At 43.2% G+C, this 16,867-nt stretch overlaps 1 protein-coding gene across 1 annotated transcript in view; it reads left to right on the forward strand.

Moving 5' to 3' along the window:
• Positions 1-16,867, forward strand: part of LOC145401191 (uncharacterized) — a 130,847-nt gene that overhangs the window by 112,417 nt on the left and 1,563 nt on the right. The window contains exons 2-6 of the mRNA XM_080273495.1: positions 634-786; positions 3,964-4,181; positions 11,773-12,272; positions 12,825-13,324; positions 16,193-16,393. Coding sequence (XP_080129621.1) covers positions 634-786; positions 3,964-4,181; positions 11,773-12,272; positions 12,825-13,324; positions 16,193-16,393 — 1,572 coding nt within the window. The remainder of the gene's footprint in view (positions 1-633; positions 787-3,963; positions 4,182-11,772; positions 12,273-12,824; positions 13,325-16,192; positions 16,394-16,867) is intronic.

Genomic DNA, 16,867 nt, shown 5'->3' on the forward strand with positions numbered 1-16,867 from the left:
TCTGCCACTCCTCCATCCCTTCATCCTCCCCTCCGCACGTGAATAGGGAGGGCTAGGCTGTCTAAACTCACCATCCATCAACTGCTCAGCTCCCAGACAACTCTATAAAAAATGGGTAGAGAAAAAGATGCAAGACCATTTACATAGATCAGATCAGGCCGGATTACTTCTTTGTAGTCGCCCCTACAATATTGTGACCAGTTTTCTTTTATGAACAGTTTACTTTGAAGGGGAGTGGAGGTCGCAGGCAGGGTGAAGAGAGCTTGAAGAAATAATATACACTGATATCAAAGCCTTTGTTTGTTTTTAAATATACGTATATTAGTTTGTTTATATGGGGCACATCTGAGCTGAAGGTTATTACAGGTAGGGACACAGTCCTCATCGGAATGTTTTTAAAGCAGATTCCCGTTCGTGATGTGTGTAAAATTAGTTTGGTGTTAGAAATAATAACCTCTAAAATTTAACACATTTTTTTTATAATGCCAATCAAACGTATAATGAGGGATGGAGAGATGTCGGCGTAAAACCATGCTGATGTATTTTAAAAGTCATATGAGCAAGTAACAAAGCTAAAAAACTAGTTTGTCTGGTATGAATATCATGTAATCAATGTTTTGATGTTGGCGACAGGTGTGGGCGGAGCCGGGATGAGCAGCAGCAGCAGCTACGGGCCTCAGCAGCACTACTGCCTGCGCTGGAACAACCACCAGCACAACCTCCTGGGCGTGCTGGAGACAGTCCTCACATCACAGCAGTATGCCGATGTTTCGCTATTCTGTGAAGGTTCGTACTCTCTCCCTCCTTTGTACCGTGCCAGGGCTCTTCTTTGAAGAAGAATTAAAGGGAACTGTCTTTTTTTTTTTTTTTTTTTAATGTATCGCTATATCGGTGTCTACTTTTCCAAAATGTAACAACTCAACAATTTTGTTTAAATTTCAAGCCGTCACTATTGAGTTCATTCTTGCTAAAATGTTTTCAGTCCCCTGGTTAGACCATAAAAATGAGGATAAAGTTAAGAACAGTCTGGTTATGAAAGTAGCCAAATTATGGTATTATGTTAGTCATTTACTTTATAGAGCGTTACACAGTTTAAAGACTCCCGCCATTAGCACCTGAATTATTAAAACACTCAGACGCAAAGAATCCGACATATTACGTGCGTTTTTAAGATGTCCTGATGTCACAACGGTAGAGGAATTGTCAGCTCCCAGTTTGAGGCACATGACTGATATGAGTCGAGTACGATAAGCTATCCCAGGGCTACAGTCTATATGGTTCGATAACTTCAGATTTATTTGAGACAGTGTGGTAAGAGCTGCAGTGGTTTCTATTATGCAGAAGGTATGGAAAAGTTGCAATGATCTTTCGTTTATGTAAGAGAGCATGGTAAAAGTTGTAGTGATGTTTCTGTTATGCAAGTGAGCATTGTAAGAGTGGCAGTGACGTTTCTTCCACGTAAGAGAGCATGGTAAGAGTTGCAGTGATGTTCTTTCATGGAGGAGAGCACGGTTAGAGTTGCAGTGGTTTCTTTTACGTAGGATACCGTGGCTGCCATTAAAGGAAGACAGCAAATTAAAAATCAGTAAAGCTGTGGCGCAGGTGGACTGACCCCGCTCTTACACTGCCTGCTAATTGAGAAGTCAATCACTGTAGCATTTTTGCAATATTAGCTCGCATGTTTGGCTCACTTCTTCGTCCCAGGTAATTTGTTTTAGAATCTATGGTTATCTTGTACACGAAGCTCACTATGTAAGGCAAAAGTGCCTGTAACTGTTTGCTTGTCAGCCTTTTCATCTAAGAACGCATGTCTCCAAATCTTGCTCTCTTGTTAAACGTATACCTCAGCGTCTATCCCTTTCACAGACGGTTACTGTAATATGGTCTATCTGTACCTTCCGTGAATCCAGCTTTCATTTGCATCTGTGTCTCCTACTGCTGTAATCACTTTGTTTTCTTAAGCAAGGTGTGGATTCTCTCTCTCTCTCTCTCTCTCTCTCTCTCTCTCTCTCTCTCTCTGTATCGCAAACACACACACACACACACACACACACACACACACACTTGTGTTATGTGTGCTGGTTTCTGTTTCACTTGCCGTCCTTGTCTTGCTTTTCCACACTTCTCATCTCTCATTCCCTCTTTCCTCGCTTCTCCATTGTAAACCTCTTTTTAGTTTCTCCAACTTTCCCTTCCTCTCAATCCTTCCCTCCCTCCTCTCCCCCGTAATGCGTGGCCAGGACTTATACGAGCGTCTGGGAATGCAGAGGAAAGGAAGGGCAGCATATAGATGAGATGCAGATGTTGCCAGCCAGCAGCCCTCTCCTGCACAGCCCTCATTACCACCACAGCCCTCAGCCCTCTACAGTTCTCTGCACCCTTCTCCCACAAAACCCCAGCCCTCTTCCACAGTCCCTCTGCCCTCTTCCACACTCCCCTCCTATCCCTCTCCCAGACGGCCCCCCAGTCCTCCCCCACAAAACCCCCAGCCCGCTTCCACACAACCCCTTAGCCCTCTCCCACAAAACCCCCAGGCCTCTTCCACACATCCCCAGCTTTCTCCCACATTACCTCAGCCCTCTCCCACACAGCTCTCATCAAGCTCTTCAGCCTTCTCCCACACATCCGCCAGTCCTCTCCCACATAGCCCACACCACCACCACGGCCTTCATTACTACGACCCTCCATCTTTGCCTCTTCATAACAATTTTTCACAGTCCTTACTGCCATCTCTCTCTCTCTCTCTCTCTCTCTCTCTCTCTCTCTCTCACACACACACACACACACACACACGCACGCACACACACACACACACACACACACACACACACACACCGTCACCTACCTCTTGAAAAGTATGTTCTGAATTCAGCTAGCAGTCCACAGAGTTCACGTTCATATAAGTCTGCGGCCAATTATCTTAACACGCTGCCATCGAGGGCGGGTTCGACTCACAGTGGTACCGCTGTCCTGCTTTAAATTATCTGTGGTGGTTTCCCTTTGCACTCTGTCATTGTTAGCAGTTAGTACGGCATGGGATATAATTTGCTACACGTTCACTGCTCCTGTGTCGAGATGAAGGCTTCCGTGTTACTCATTTCTTTCCTCTCCTGTCCTTTCTCCTTCCCTTCGTCCTCCCATCTACACTTCAAAGAGAAGAGCCCAAAAAAAAAAGGAGGGGTGGGGGAAGATCAAGCACAAGATGGTCTCTGTAACATACTCAGGCAAGGATTCGGGGGCATGGGGGCGAGGAAGGAGTACCCCCTCTCTGTTTTCCGCAGACTAATGATTACTGTACTTTTAATAAAAGAACAATGTTATTTACTGAAGTATATGCAGTAAATACTTTACATCAATGTTATCGCAGAATCATCTCAGTATGAAGAGGAAGCTGGTGATTTTGAGGAATTTGTAGCTTGAATTCGCATTTCTGGTAATTCTGGTGGAAATCACGTCCCTACCCCGCCCCCCCCTTTTTTTTAAGTGCTGGGTCCGTCCCTGTTAATGAATGGAAGACATTATATCTATAAGCACAATGATGTCTACAGAGTATTTAATCTATTCTACTTCCAGTCCAAGTTTTATTCAGTTTTGGAGATACATCCAGGAATGAGAAGGTAATACGGCTTGGCGCTGGTCAGGATTGGACCTTTGCTACTGAACGAAGACCAGTAGTAGTGGTAGTAGTTGTTCCCTAGGCAGTTTACGAGTCAGCTATCTACTAATACCCAACGTCCCAACATACCTCGATAATTACAAGGTAGTTAGTTACACGGTACTTAGGATTGTATGTAAGCTAAATACTAATCCGTAATTCATCTAACACCCATCCACCCACCCACACCTTGCCCTAACTAACACCCTTTGCTTCATCATGGCTTTTACCTCCCATACTCTCTCTCCATCCCCAACTCATGCTTACTTTTCCCCAGACATATTCCTAACCGCCCCTACTTCCCACAGGCAATGTGCTCCGTGTGCACAAGCTGGTGCTGTTGGCCTCCTCGGTGCACTTCGAGCGCATCCTGCAGGCGTCGCCGGAGGGGCAGCAACCAGTCATCATCATGGACGGCACCCGCTACGCCGACCTCCGCGCCCTTGTGCACTACATGTACCGCGGCGAGGTCAACATCGAGCAGGACCAGCTCTCCTCGCTCCTCAAGACGGCTGAAACGCTCAAGGTAAGAGGGGCAAGGCACGGGGAGCGACCCTGTAAGAGGCACAAATTATTTTCTGTATATCTGTCCCCATATGATTAAGCCCAAAGTTCATTCGGGGTGACTACAATAATAACTGTATGCCTCTAAGCAGTTCACCATTTTTTTTTCTTTTTTTTAACTTAAGCTCGTACTTTTCCCTGATTGTAAATGAAGGAAATTATCTGTCTCTTGGTACTACTACTAACACAATGTTTTAGAGCAATGCGCTGACCTCACTCATCTTCCTCGAGTGCGCAGGAATCTCAACATCAACAAAAAGCCCAGACTGATACTACCACAATATTCACATTTTTTACATCTAAAGCATCATCCTTAAGAAGTGTGAAAAAAGAATACCACCACAGTACTCTAAAGTACGTCATGGCAGGCGATCAAAACGGCCGGGAGCAAGAGTTCAGACACCCCTTTCCTTTTAGCGCGTTTCAAAATAAACAAAGGCAGAAGAGCTAGAGAAAAAATCCAATTAAGGCGGCCCATCACTTCGTCGGCTAAGGAAGCTCCCTAACACCTTTCCCTAAGCGAGTTATTTTGGCTATTAGACCTTACTTGAGTGAATTTTTCTCTTTGAAGGTTGGGTTGAAACAGGGATGTGTCATGTCTCCATGGTTGTTCAATCTGTATACATGGATGGGGTAATAAAAGAGGTACAAGGTAGGGGAGTGGATGTTGGAGTGGCCCTGGTGAGAGAGGGCAGTGTTTGGAAACTCCCTGTACTGTTGTTTGCAGATGATACTGTGCTGTTGGGTGAAGACGAAGGGGAGCTGCAAGGTTTGGTGGATGAGTTTGGGAGAGTGTGTAAGAAACGGAATCTAAAGGTGAATGCAAGGAAGAGTAAAGTGATGGTCTTTAAGAGAGGTGAAGTCAGTGAATGTACAGTGAGGTTGGATGGTGAGGAAATGGAAAATGTGAGTACGTTTAAGTACTTGGGTAGTGTGATGAGTAAAGATGGAAGTTTGGAGGGTGAAGTGCTTGAAAGGGTACAACAAGAAAGAAAGGTTGCTGGTTCTTTGAAAGCAGTGATAAGAAATAGGGAAGTGAGCATGGAAGTGAAAAAGTTGCTGCATGACAGTGTTGTGATACCAACTCTAACGTATGGAAGTGAAGCTTGGACGTTGTTGGAAGGACACAAGTCAAGAATGAGAGCAGTGGAAATGAGTTATTTAAGAGGAGCCTGTGGAGTCACATGGAGAGACAGGCTGACAAATAAGGATATAAAGGAGCGTTGTGGTGTGGATGTGGATGTGATAGGAAGCATTAGGAGGAACAGACACACTGAGATGGTTTGGCCCTGTGGAGAGGATGGAGGGTGAGAGACTGATGAGGAGAGTGTATGTGAGTGAGATGGAGGGGGGGAGAGGGAGGGGGAGGCCGAGGATGAGATGGAGGGATGGGGTGGAGAGGTATATGAGAGAGGGAGGTGTGAGTTGGGAGCAGGGCAGTGAAATGGCGGGGGACAGGGCGACGTGGAGGCGATTTGTTTGTGGCCACCCCATATGGGATTGAGGCGTCTGGCAATAGATAGACAGATAGCTAGATCTTACCTGCATCTCCGTGTTGCATAAATCATTCTAATATTGTCATACTCTGCATAAATAGCGTACAAAAGAATATGAACTATCCATATCCAGAAAAATAAATCGCTAAGAAAAGGGTACCAGGAAGCCACCTTAACAGACGAAAATACGGGCTTTTAGACTGGGATGCCTGCTTATGCGTGGATATAATGACTGAATCTAAGGTGACTGAATGGGGAGGAGAGATGTTTGGGGGAGGATGTTTGGTGGGGTGAATGAAAAAGGGGAGAAACTAAGGGGAGAAGAAACAATGAGATGACTAGTGAATAGGAGGGAAGGTGGAGGTGAGGAAGAAAAGGAGCGAGAGAGTGAGGGTAGGAAGCAGTAGAGACCCAACAGACAAAGTGGACAGCCGCCATGTTGGTGCAGCAAATGGATATTTGCTGGGTTCCACTCAGGTTCGCATAAAGATCAGCGATCGCTGCTAGATAACACCAGGTCACTTTACTGTTCAGATGCTGCGGCGCGTTTTTTAACATTTGTTACTCGATCCTAGCACATGTGGTGCGCTCTTAATACGTAAAGCTGTATAAAAATGAGATTTTTCTCTACGCTTCAGCAAAGCTTATTTACAGGTATATAAAGATCAGTAACGAATTGCCAGACGACGCTAGATCGATTAACACCGTCAGTGTTTACTTATTCTGCTCGCAGTTTTTAAGATTCATAGTTCTGGTTGAATTTAAAAGGTTGTTCTTGATATCCATGAATTTGGTAAAATGGTTCCCATCGACATACTACCCAAGCTTACTTCTCTATGTCGATTAGAAGAGAACCGTTTTTCTTCCAAATATTCTATCTATCTCTCTATCTATTGCCAGACGCCTTAATCCCTTATACGGGGTGGCCACAAACAAATCGCCTCCACGTACCCTGTTCCCCGTCATTTCACTGCCCTGCTCCTAATTCACACGCCCCTCTCTCTTATACCTCTCCATTCCTCCCTCCATCTCATCCTTGGCCTTCCCCTCCCTCTCTCCCCTTCCACCTCACTCACATACACTCTCCTCGTCAGTCTCTCACTCCATCCTTTCCACATGGCCAAACCACCTCAGTGTGTTTCTCCTAATGCTTCTTATTACATCCACATCCACACCACAAAGCTCCTTCACCTTCTCATTTGCCAGACTGTCTCTCCATGTGACTCCACAGGCTCCTCTCAAATAACTCATTTCCACTGCTCTCACTCTTAACTTGTGTCCCTTCAACAACGTCCAAGCTTCACTTCCATACGTCAGAGTTGGTGTCACAGTACTGTCATGTACGGTAATAACTTTTTCACTTCCAAGCTCACTTCCCTGTTTCTTATCACTGCCTTTCAAATATTCATTGGATAAAAATGAACATTAATTTGGGGAATATGGCAGTTCAGTGGCATTATGCCATATTGTACTTGCCTCACACAGTAGTCCTAGAGTACTGCAGTGCTTATTTCAACAAAACATTCAGCTACAATACCACGAAGATAATCTTAGGCTATGCAGTACTGTATCCTCACACACACACACACACACACACACACACACACACACACACACACACACACACCGCTCGCTGGTGCAGTGGCAACGTTCTCGCTTGCCATCTGGTAGACGGGAGTTCGCGCCTCGCTCAGGCTGCGAAAAGTTTCACTGACGAAGTGGGTGGTTACTGTCCCCCTTGAGCAAGGGGACGGGTGTGTGGGTGTGTGAAGGTCACAGCCTTGCCCTTAGATCGGACTATATGAGCTCTCAGCTCCCTTCCGGGAGGGTAAAAGCTGACGATCACGACCATCAAGTGGTCCTGACCGACCCGGTGAATTACACACACACAAAGAAATTCACTAAGGTTGTAGTAAAATGCTGCATATTAAGTATTTCTGCCGGGACAAAACCTTAATATTAATAATATGCATTTTTTAAAACGTCTTAACCTACATTATCACAGGCCAAATGGTAAACATATAAATTGTATCTACAGTATATACAGTATATAAACTATCTAATACTCGGTATATACTGTATATATATCACTAGGCGGGGTATCATACCTTATATCTGGGTAGATTTAACATGTAAAGCATAGGGAGGAGTTTTTGAGCCTTGGATTTCCCCCCTGGCCAAGTCCTAAACCCACCCAAATGAGTCCAAAAACAAGTTTCTAGCTCACCTAAACCCCTAAATGGCTTTAAAACAAGCTAAACTAAGCAGTTAATAACTCACCTAAACTCAAAAATAAAATCTGAAAATCGTCAAATTTGTCTGGAAAAAATCAGACTTATTAAACTGTACCCCAAAATGACAATGTTCACCCCACCTGTGACTAGAACACATTAATATGTCTAAAAACAGTTTATAAATCAGTCTAAACACAAAATTTAAGTCAAAAATATCATTTAAATTGGAAAAAAAATCTAAACCCATCGTTAAACTGGGGTTTGGCCATAGTTAGGCGGGGTATGGTGGTATTTCTACCCTCATCGCTAAGCCGGGGTATCGCATCTAGGGGTATCGTATTTCGGGGTATACCTGTATATGATGGTGGGGCAAAATGGACTGGATGCTGGTTGGATGTATGGATGGATATAACAATTTCCACCAGAGTAAAATACCCGGTATATATAGGCTTTACACATACAGTTTATAGTACTGACAGTATAGCAGATATAATCCAAACACAGTAACTATACTATCTTATGCAGTAAAATCACTGATTTAAAGTGGCTACTGTATTTGGATACTTCTTAACCTATGGTATGAAAGCATCACAGTCATTTACAAGTGTGAGGGCAAGTTAGGTAAATACATATAGTAGCTATTAAAATTTCATCATGGCACAAAACATCCGGCATACATGTTTGTAAGAAAAAATTAAGTAAAATACATCATTACTCATGTTTCATAACCTACAGTCTAAAAACTGTGGGTCCTCACCACTGTAAGTATAGTTCAGTATGTGAGTTTTACGTACAAAAGACGGCATTTTTTAAAACCTAATCTGCAGTATGTACCGTAGCTATCACAGATACTTCCAAGTTGTCATGCCTGGTGCTGTACAATAAAAATCACATATACAGTTAATTAAAAAATACTGTAGCTACAATACAGCTTATGGGTTTTCAGTACTTAGGTATTTTCTGTATTTGTATAATAGGCCTATTCTTTAACCTAACTTACAGGTATATTATCTATCACAGTTGATAACAAGTGCTGTGCTTGGTGTTGCACATATTCTAATCACTGTAGTTATTTCTCATAATTTTTTGGTCTTTTCTTTGCCTGGATATTGTTTTTGAATGACTGTGACATAAATGATTGAAATATAATGTTAATACTGAGCTGGCAACATTTTGGCACTTGGGGAGTTATATAATACTTCTAATGAAAATTTTATCCTGTACAACTTCTCTTGCTTTTCCCCTTACTGAGGAGCTACTCAAAAGTAAATCAGCACAGGACTTCAAGACTGTTTCTGCTTTTGAATGGAGATAAGCTGTGCAGATACACCAGAATTCCCATCTTATAACTGATGTAGTCGACAAAAGAGGGCATTATCAGTTACCGGTATATATATTATTTCCTTGTTGCACATAAGGACCTACAATCAATAATTACCTTTAAAAGAACTATTTTCTCACAGCAAAGCACAATAAAGCCTTAGCCCTATAATTAAAATGTCCGACATGTACAGTATACAGTATCTTAGACTAAATGCAGACAAAGGCCTTCTCTCACCAACCAAACTCTTCACTTCATTGTTAGTCAGGAGGAACGTGTGAAAGGGGGGCTTTACACGGCTAAACACAAGTTCCAGCATATAACCAATCTTACTTCCATTTCACTTATGAAAATAGTCTGCATCCTCACACTGCCTCTTTCAGTCTATATTAAATGGGCCAAATGCATGCAATATAAACAACACTTACATGACAAAGGCGATGACTCACTTGCAGACCAGTTTGCTCTCTTCACCTTAATTTCCCATAACTTCCTTCTTGCTGGATCATAAGTAATCGGAAATGAGGCACACAAGGTCCGTGAGTGTTACTGCACGTAAATCCAGCACAATCAACCATTAATAATGGCAAAAGAAAGCACCGATAAAAGTAACACAACACCTCACTTCTGGAGTACCAGCATTCTGGTTTGTTTGTCAACATTACAATTTGGTGATTATTTCGGTATTGACGTCTACTTTGAAGCAAAATCCATTTATAGAGATAAATATTAAAACAGTTCAAACTAACAAACTATACTACAATGAAAGCAACATTTTATTTATCAACCAATCATGTATCACAGTTGGTGATGAGATGCATTTTCAGACGAATCTGCAGTCAGCTGCACCGAAGCTGAGACTATGAGGTGTTTTCGCAAAAACGGGGCCATGGGACCAATCAGCGAGCAAGTGAAAATTCTTGATGTCTAGTGCGTATTGGCACACATTTTTAAATTTGCTGTATAGTAACTGTACGAACCTTTGAACGTCTTGAGACAGTCTTACTAATCGATCATCCCTGAAACTGTTTTCGTATTTGGATAAAGTCGAGGCAAAAGCTTACTACTGACTGCGATACTTTACTATAGTCACGCTGGTTGAAAAGATAAGCGCGTGGAGATAGACTGGGTAGAGATAGCGTGCGTGGAGGCATATCAGTATAATGGCAAACAACAGGATAACCTAAATCATAGTTAGCGACAGATAATGGGGTGTCGTAGGATGCCCAGTTAAATCTAGGATACAGAAGTCAACCAAGATACGAAGCCTGATGTTTCACAACTGGCCACAGATAATGGAATGTCCTAAGGCAAATAAATTCATGATGCAGAAACCAGCCCAAATACTAACCTGATAATTCAAATCTTGCCTCAGTTAATGTAGTGTCCAGATATGCTCACTGCCTTCTCTCAGTTTCTCCCCAACTTCTTACCAGTCCATAGCTGACAGTACCGCTGCCTTCCCCCCTTCCATCCTTCTTTTGCTATTTTTACAACCGCACTCGCTGCGCAAGAGAGGGTGCTTGTGCGCGGGAGTGTGTGTGTGGGGGGGGGGAGGGCTGTCCTGTTAACAAAGTCACCCAACTTTTATTCAGTTCTGACCAAAATTGGTCACAGGGTTAAGGTTCGCCCAGTAAATCTTATATCTGTCTATAGGTAAATATAGACAGATAGATTGCAGCAATAGACCAAAGGACAAGGTCACAGAACTAGATCAAACACTGACGGACGTAAGGGCTGAGGTCACTCAGTCCCTAGTCAATCACTCACTCTTCATTCACTCAGTCCACAGTCACTCATTCACTCCCTACTCATTCTTTCACTCACTTTTTTTCATTTGCTCACTCCATCACTCACTAACTCACTCGCGGTTCACTCATACTACCCACTCCCCACTCTCAGTCACCCACCCATTCACTCACTCATGCTCCATTCATTTACTCACCCATTCAGACACTCACTCAAACATTCTCCATTCTTTCATTCACACACTCAGTCACTTCCCACCAGCTCACATACCAAGCACTCGCCCACGCACTCCCCACTCACTCACTTCCGTCTCACTCATTCTCCAATCACAATGTTGAACTGTTTGAAAATGTAGGCCGACTTGATTGAGAAATTCGCGGGCTTTTTAATGACTCAATGCGCTACTGGAGCCAAGATCTCGACACGTAACATGAGTGTAAACGACTGAGTGTTCCAGTTCGTAGGGCGTGATGTTTGATAGCTCTCTTTCGCTTGTGCTGTCGCTTTCTTTTTTCCTGTCTCCTGTGTACCTTATTTTATCTCTTAGGTGGGAAGATGAGATTCTTTTTTTTTTTTTTTTTTAGTGGAAGGAAGAAGGAACCAAAGGCTAGATGCACGCAAAATTGTTCCCTCAAAAAAATAAAAGAAAGAAAGCCATATTCATGAGCTGGGATGATTACAGCCATACTCGAAAATGTCTAATTACTGTAAAAAAAAAGTTAGCGATGGACTGACATGTTTGGTTGTCCTCAGATAAAAGGCTTGGCAGATGTAGCCAGCAAAGAAGAGGACGATGGAGGAGGGGGGAAGGACCGTCTACGAGATGGTCTGGCCTCTTCGTCTACCCCTCCGCCAGCCAAGAGACCCAAGCCCTCCCCGGTGGACCACTCGGGTCTGCCTCTGGACCACCGAGGCATCAACAGCAGACCAGACATGAGAGACCTGCCTAACTTCAACATGGTGCCAGGCGCTGGCTACCCTCGCCGCCCTGCCTCACCACCAGGCTCCACCATCGCCTCCTCTGCCTCAGTCACTCCGGCCAGATCCCTGCTTTACTCGTCCTCGCTCATACCTCGCCCGACATCCAAAAGTCCTGGACCCACCCTTCCAGGACCTCCGTTCTTCCCCGGGGGTCTAGTGAGGCCGCGGTCCCCACACCCCCACTATGACCCCACGGCAGGGTCCAGCCTCCTCCCACCCCGCACCTCCCCACAGTCACCTGTCCCCGACCCCAAGATGGTGCAGCAGCTCGGGTAAGATTATATATAGTACAGTATACACTGTGTATTAATTATATTGTTATATACAAGAGTTATATATGATATTTATATTTATATAGATACAGTTTGTAGGAAAAGTCTTCAGTCATCTTTAAAGGACAAAGAAATATTTAATTAATGTGATCTGTCTTCTTGCACTACTGTGTTCCGCATTCTTTTGAAATCTATCTTTCATGACTATTAATGCATCAGGATGTTGCAGAGCCTGCAGTATTTCATTTACATTCCCTTGCACCTTTTTAGTACGTGCTAAGTCACTTTATCTTTCCAGAATCATTGCTGTACTCTTGTCAACATTAATATGCTAATTTTCCACGCCATTATTATCCTATCACCGTTTTTCCCTTAAAATAGACTGAGAGATCCAGAAGTTAGAAAAAGAAATTGCCAAATGTGAAAAACGGATAACAGAATCCCAGGCAAAACACTGACGCACAAGTAACTAGTGCGGATGTACAGATAAACCTTTAGGAATACTGACGTCTGTCACTTTTTCTTTTCTCTCACTCATTTTTTACTTCCCAGGGTTCCTCCTTTCGGTCTCCCCTTCTCCCTGCCTCTCCTTCACGACTCCAAAAAAATTCTAGAACGTGGACCACACAAACTGCCGCCTCCTCCCCCACACTACGACCCCCACGAGGATAAAGACCGCCCCCTGCCACTCTGGCCCCCTCGACCGCCCTCCGACCACGATCTTGAACGAGAACGCGAAAGGGAGCGAGAGAGGGAAAGAGAGAGGGAGCGGGAGAGAGACAGGGAGCTGGAGAGGGAGCGAGAACGGGAGAACCAGAGGCTGTCGGAGAGGGAACAAGAGAGGGAAAGAGAACGTGAGAGGGAAAGAGAGAGGGAAAAGGAGAGGGAGAGAGAAGGAGAAAAACCTTTACCTCCTCCTCCTCCTCCTCCTCCTCACCATGACCACCACAACGACAGGAACAACGGAGGCGGGGAGTGCGAGCGGAGACAACAGGAGAGTGAGAAATCAATCAGTCCCAAAGACAAGGACACTAATCTGTCGCCCTCGGAAGGTTGGTGGTTTGAAGGACGTGTGGAAAGTGTTGAGTTCATTACTACCATTTTGCTTGGATCACTTAGCGTTTTATAATTGAAATAATTCCCTGTACACCAAAAATTTCACCAATGTATGAATGAAATTGGAAAAGTTCATTTCATTGTTAATGTTTATATTTAAAACTACTTAATAAATAATCGTAAATTTATCACCTTAGGGTTAATGTATATCAAATTTAAGCTTAAAATGGTAAAAGGGACTCTGATTACTGTATATGCATCTTGTACTGAGTAGAGGTTGTTGCTACAGAGGGATGTCCGCATGTAGCGACACCGATATCGCCATGAACACCTCTGTCTGGTTATACAAACATCCCTCAGCTCACTCCCAACGACAGGGGGAAAGTGGATAGCAGTAGACTATCAGTATCAGCCTGCAGTCCACCGGGTTCATGTCCAGATGAGCCTTGGAACACAACAACACTGACATAATGGTGGAACGGGAGAGGCTTTAGAGTCATGTATTAGCTGTAACACATGAATGAAGTTGAGACGGGCTCTGTAATTAATGTAATGGGTAGTTTTGTGGTGCAAGGAGAGAAAAGCACCGGTAGTGGATGATGACTGAGGGACATGTGCCAGAAAACTACGCATTTGAAATTCATATTCCAGACGAAGAGAAGTATGTAAAGAAACGGACTGTAGAAGGAACAGAGGGAATGGTGAAAGGAACCTGACTGATTATGTGCCTGTAAAAAGAAGGATGCTTGGAAGTTTTAATGATATAAGAGAGATGAAAGGGCACTGTGAGAATCGCCTGACCATGTGGCTGTGGAAAGAAAGGCAAAGCTGAGAGGAGCATGGAGGACAATGGATGAGAGGAGAATTCATGATGGAAGATTGGAAGTGGAAAAACTCGAGAAAGAAATCAGTGGTTGATAAGTTGGAACAAAAGGTACCAGACGAGTTTAGAAGCAAATGCAAGAAACGTTTGGTAAGGATGTTGAGCCTGTACGGTATATGGCTTTGGCAAGGGTGTCAACGAGTAAGAGGGGAACCAATCACTGAGATGTGGAGGTTGAGTGAGCACTGATAGGACAGATGAAAAAATGGCTTGAATAGGTACTGGAAACGAGTTCTGAAAAAAGATGTTATAGACTGAGTAAAAAATATATATATATATATATATTGTGTAGAGGGATTAGTAAGGAGAGAGAAGAAAATGTAAATGATGAACATGGAATCAAAATAACTATAAACTGCTTTTCAAATAGGAAACTATTTAGGAATGAAGTGTAAAAATTAAGAATGTGTGTGGAGAGCAGTGGGGATAATGGTGTGACAGTGGAAGAGATGAGAGTATGGGAAATAAGGAACAGATGGGAAACGTAACTTAATAAACAAAAAAAAATAGAAATGACAAGTGCAAGGAGGAGGTCAACATTCTTTGGATATGGTGGTCCACATAGAGATTTTTGGTCCTTTTGAATGTGACAGCAGTTGAAGCGAAGAATGCTATGAAGAGAATGAAGAATGGGAAGACAGCCATTGTTGTGTTGATCCATATTTTCAGAAATGATAGAAGGCAGTGCAGAGAATGGGCTGAGATATTTGCTGGAAATCTGTCAAAAGCCCTGGTTTGGTAGAATTATACTAGTGAAGTGAAAGAAGAGTGTTGCTGTGCCATTGTATAAAAGTGGCTTCATTTGAGCGTTGCAGGAAAATTATATGAAAGACTGACAGTAGAAAAGGGAAGCATGTGATGTGTCTAGTCAGTGATGGCCGGGGTTGTTTTGGGAGTGGTGAAGTATGTATGACTCCTATGTCTGAAGAAATGCAGAGAGCAAAATATAATAGGTGAAAGGGATTGTATATAATATTCATGGCGCCTATGGATCTGGAATGAGAGGTATGACAAGGTTAAAAGAGATGGATTCTGGGAGGTAAAATTCATGTATAGTTTTGACAAGGAAGATTGTTGAATTCTCTAGATGTATTGATGGTAGTAAAATTGTGAATAATGTAGGATGCAGTATTTTATATCTGATTTATGAAGATCGAGCTGTAGTGCCTGTGGATACTGAGCAAGAACACTGCAGACTTATTCATAATTTTGTGAATGTCTGAGAACTGCATGATTTGAAAGAAAATGTAGATAAGAGAAGTGTAATTGTTATTATTGAGAAAGAGAGAGAGAGAGAGAGACGGTGTAATGTTCTAATGGATGTAGAGGGATTTGAATTGGTGAAGGAGGTTAGGTACCTGGGTGCAGTAATGGAAAAGCGGTAAATTTATGAAGGAAGTGGACAGTTGAGTAGCTCACTGAAAAAAAAATGAATTGTACTATTAAATATGAAGAATGTAAATATGGCAGTAAAAGGGTATATGTGAGTGCGTTTGAAGGTAAGATCAGAAGTGGGAGGCCAAAAAGACTGATCAATATGGTAAATGGGTGTGTGAGAAAGCTAGATGTTGAAGTCGAAGATAAAGAAATGACAAGGGATTTCAGAGGAAGGATAAAGTATATGTGGAGATACTCATGAAAAAGGTTGTATTAGACGAAAGAACTCAGTCATACAGGTGTTTGTGAAGAGCATCTTAAAAACAAAATAAAGTATCTGCGGAGAGTTTTGCTTCTGAAATGGAGTCAAGATTTCAGAGGCCGGAATGTTGTTTTGATGACAGTATGGTTCATTTCCCTGGGCATGTTATTTAATAGATCTACTTCTGTTCGTTCTTATTCTTTTTAAAATCCTATCTCACAGTCTCGTAGGTCGGAATTAGGGATAGTAAAGTGGTGATGGCAGTTCTTTATCACACCCTGTCTCTTCAGTGCTGCATCATTGCCTCTTCGCCAGTTCTCCAACATTACCTCCTTCCCACAGATACACTCATCAGCAAGACGGAGCTCCTCACGCCCGAAGCGGAGACGGGCGAGGATGACGAGGACAACGTGATCAGCGGGCGGGACAACGGGACACTGGACATCACCTCCACCAACACCAACACCTCCACCACCGCTCCACTACCTCCACCTTCACGCCAGCGCAATCTCTCCACCTCCTCCTCGGGCAACACTTCATCAGGTAAGGGAAGGCCTCACTGTGCAGTAGTCTCTAGTGTTGGCGCTGTCCCTCCACTGGCTGTTGCTGCTACATCACCTTGTTGTGCGTGGCATCTTACGTTTACTTGATCTAATGCACCTTCATATTCCTATTCTAGATATTTCACTCTGAGGGTTAATATGATACCATTTCATTGTGTTTTGTAAATTCCTTCCTTTCTTGACCTCAGTTTGGATAATCTGTTTACTCTTGTTGTTGAATGGTCCCCCTTGTACCCTCACCAGTTTGGTTCCATAAGGTTCATGTCCTTCAAGAATTAATTTCCCACTTAAGCAAAAGGGCCTGAATTATGGCTACATTCTTCTGTCTTGTTAAAGCCTGTAGTACATTACCATTTCAGTAAGATATTCAACTTCTTGGACAGATTAATAATGTCTTCTTACCAAACCAACCTTTGTCAAATTTATATTTCGCAGTTCTAGTACAGTATCTACT

The sequence above is a fragment of the Coenobita brevimanus genome, chromosome 55, assembly GCF_032717465.1.
Source record: "Coenobita brevimanus isolate Jiangsu-jjx chromosome 55, ASM3271746v2, whole genome shotgun sequence".
Lineage (NCBI taxonomy): Eukaryota > Metazoa > Arthropoda > Malacostraca > Decapoda > Coenobitidae > Coenobita > Coenobita brevimanus.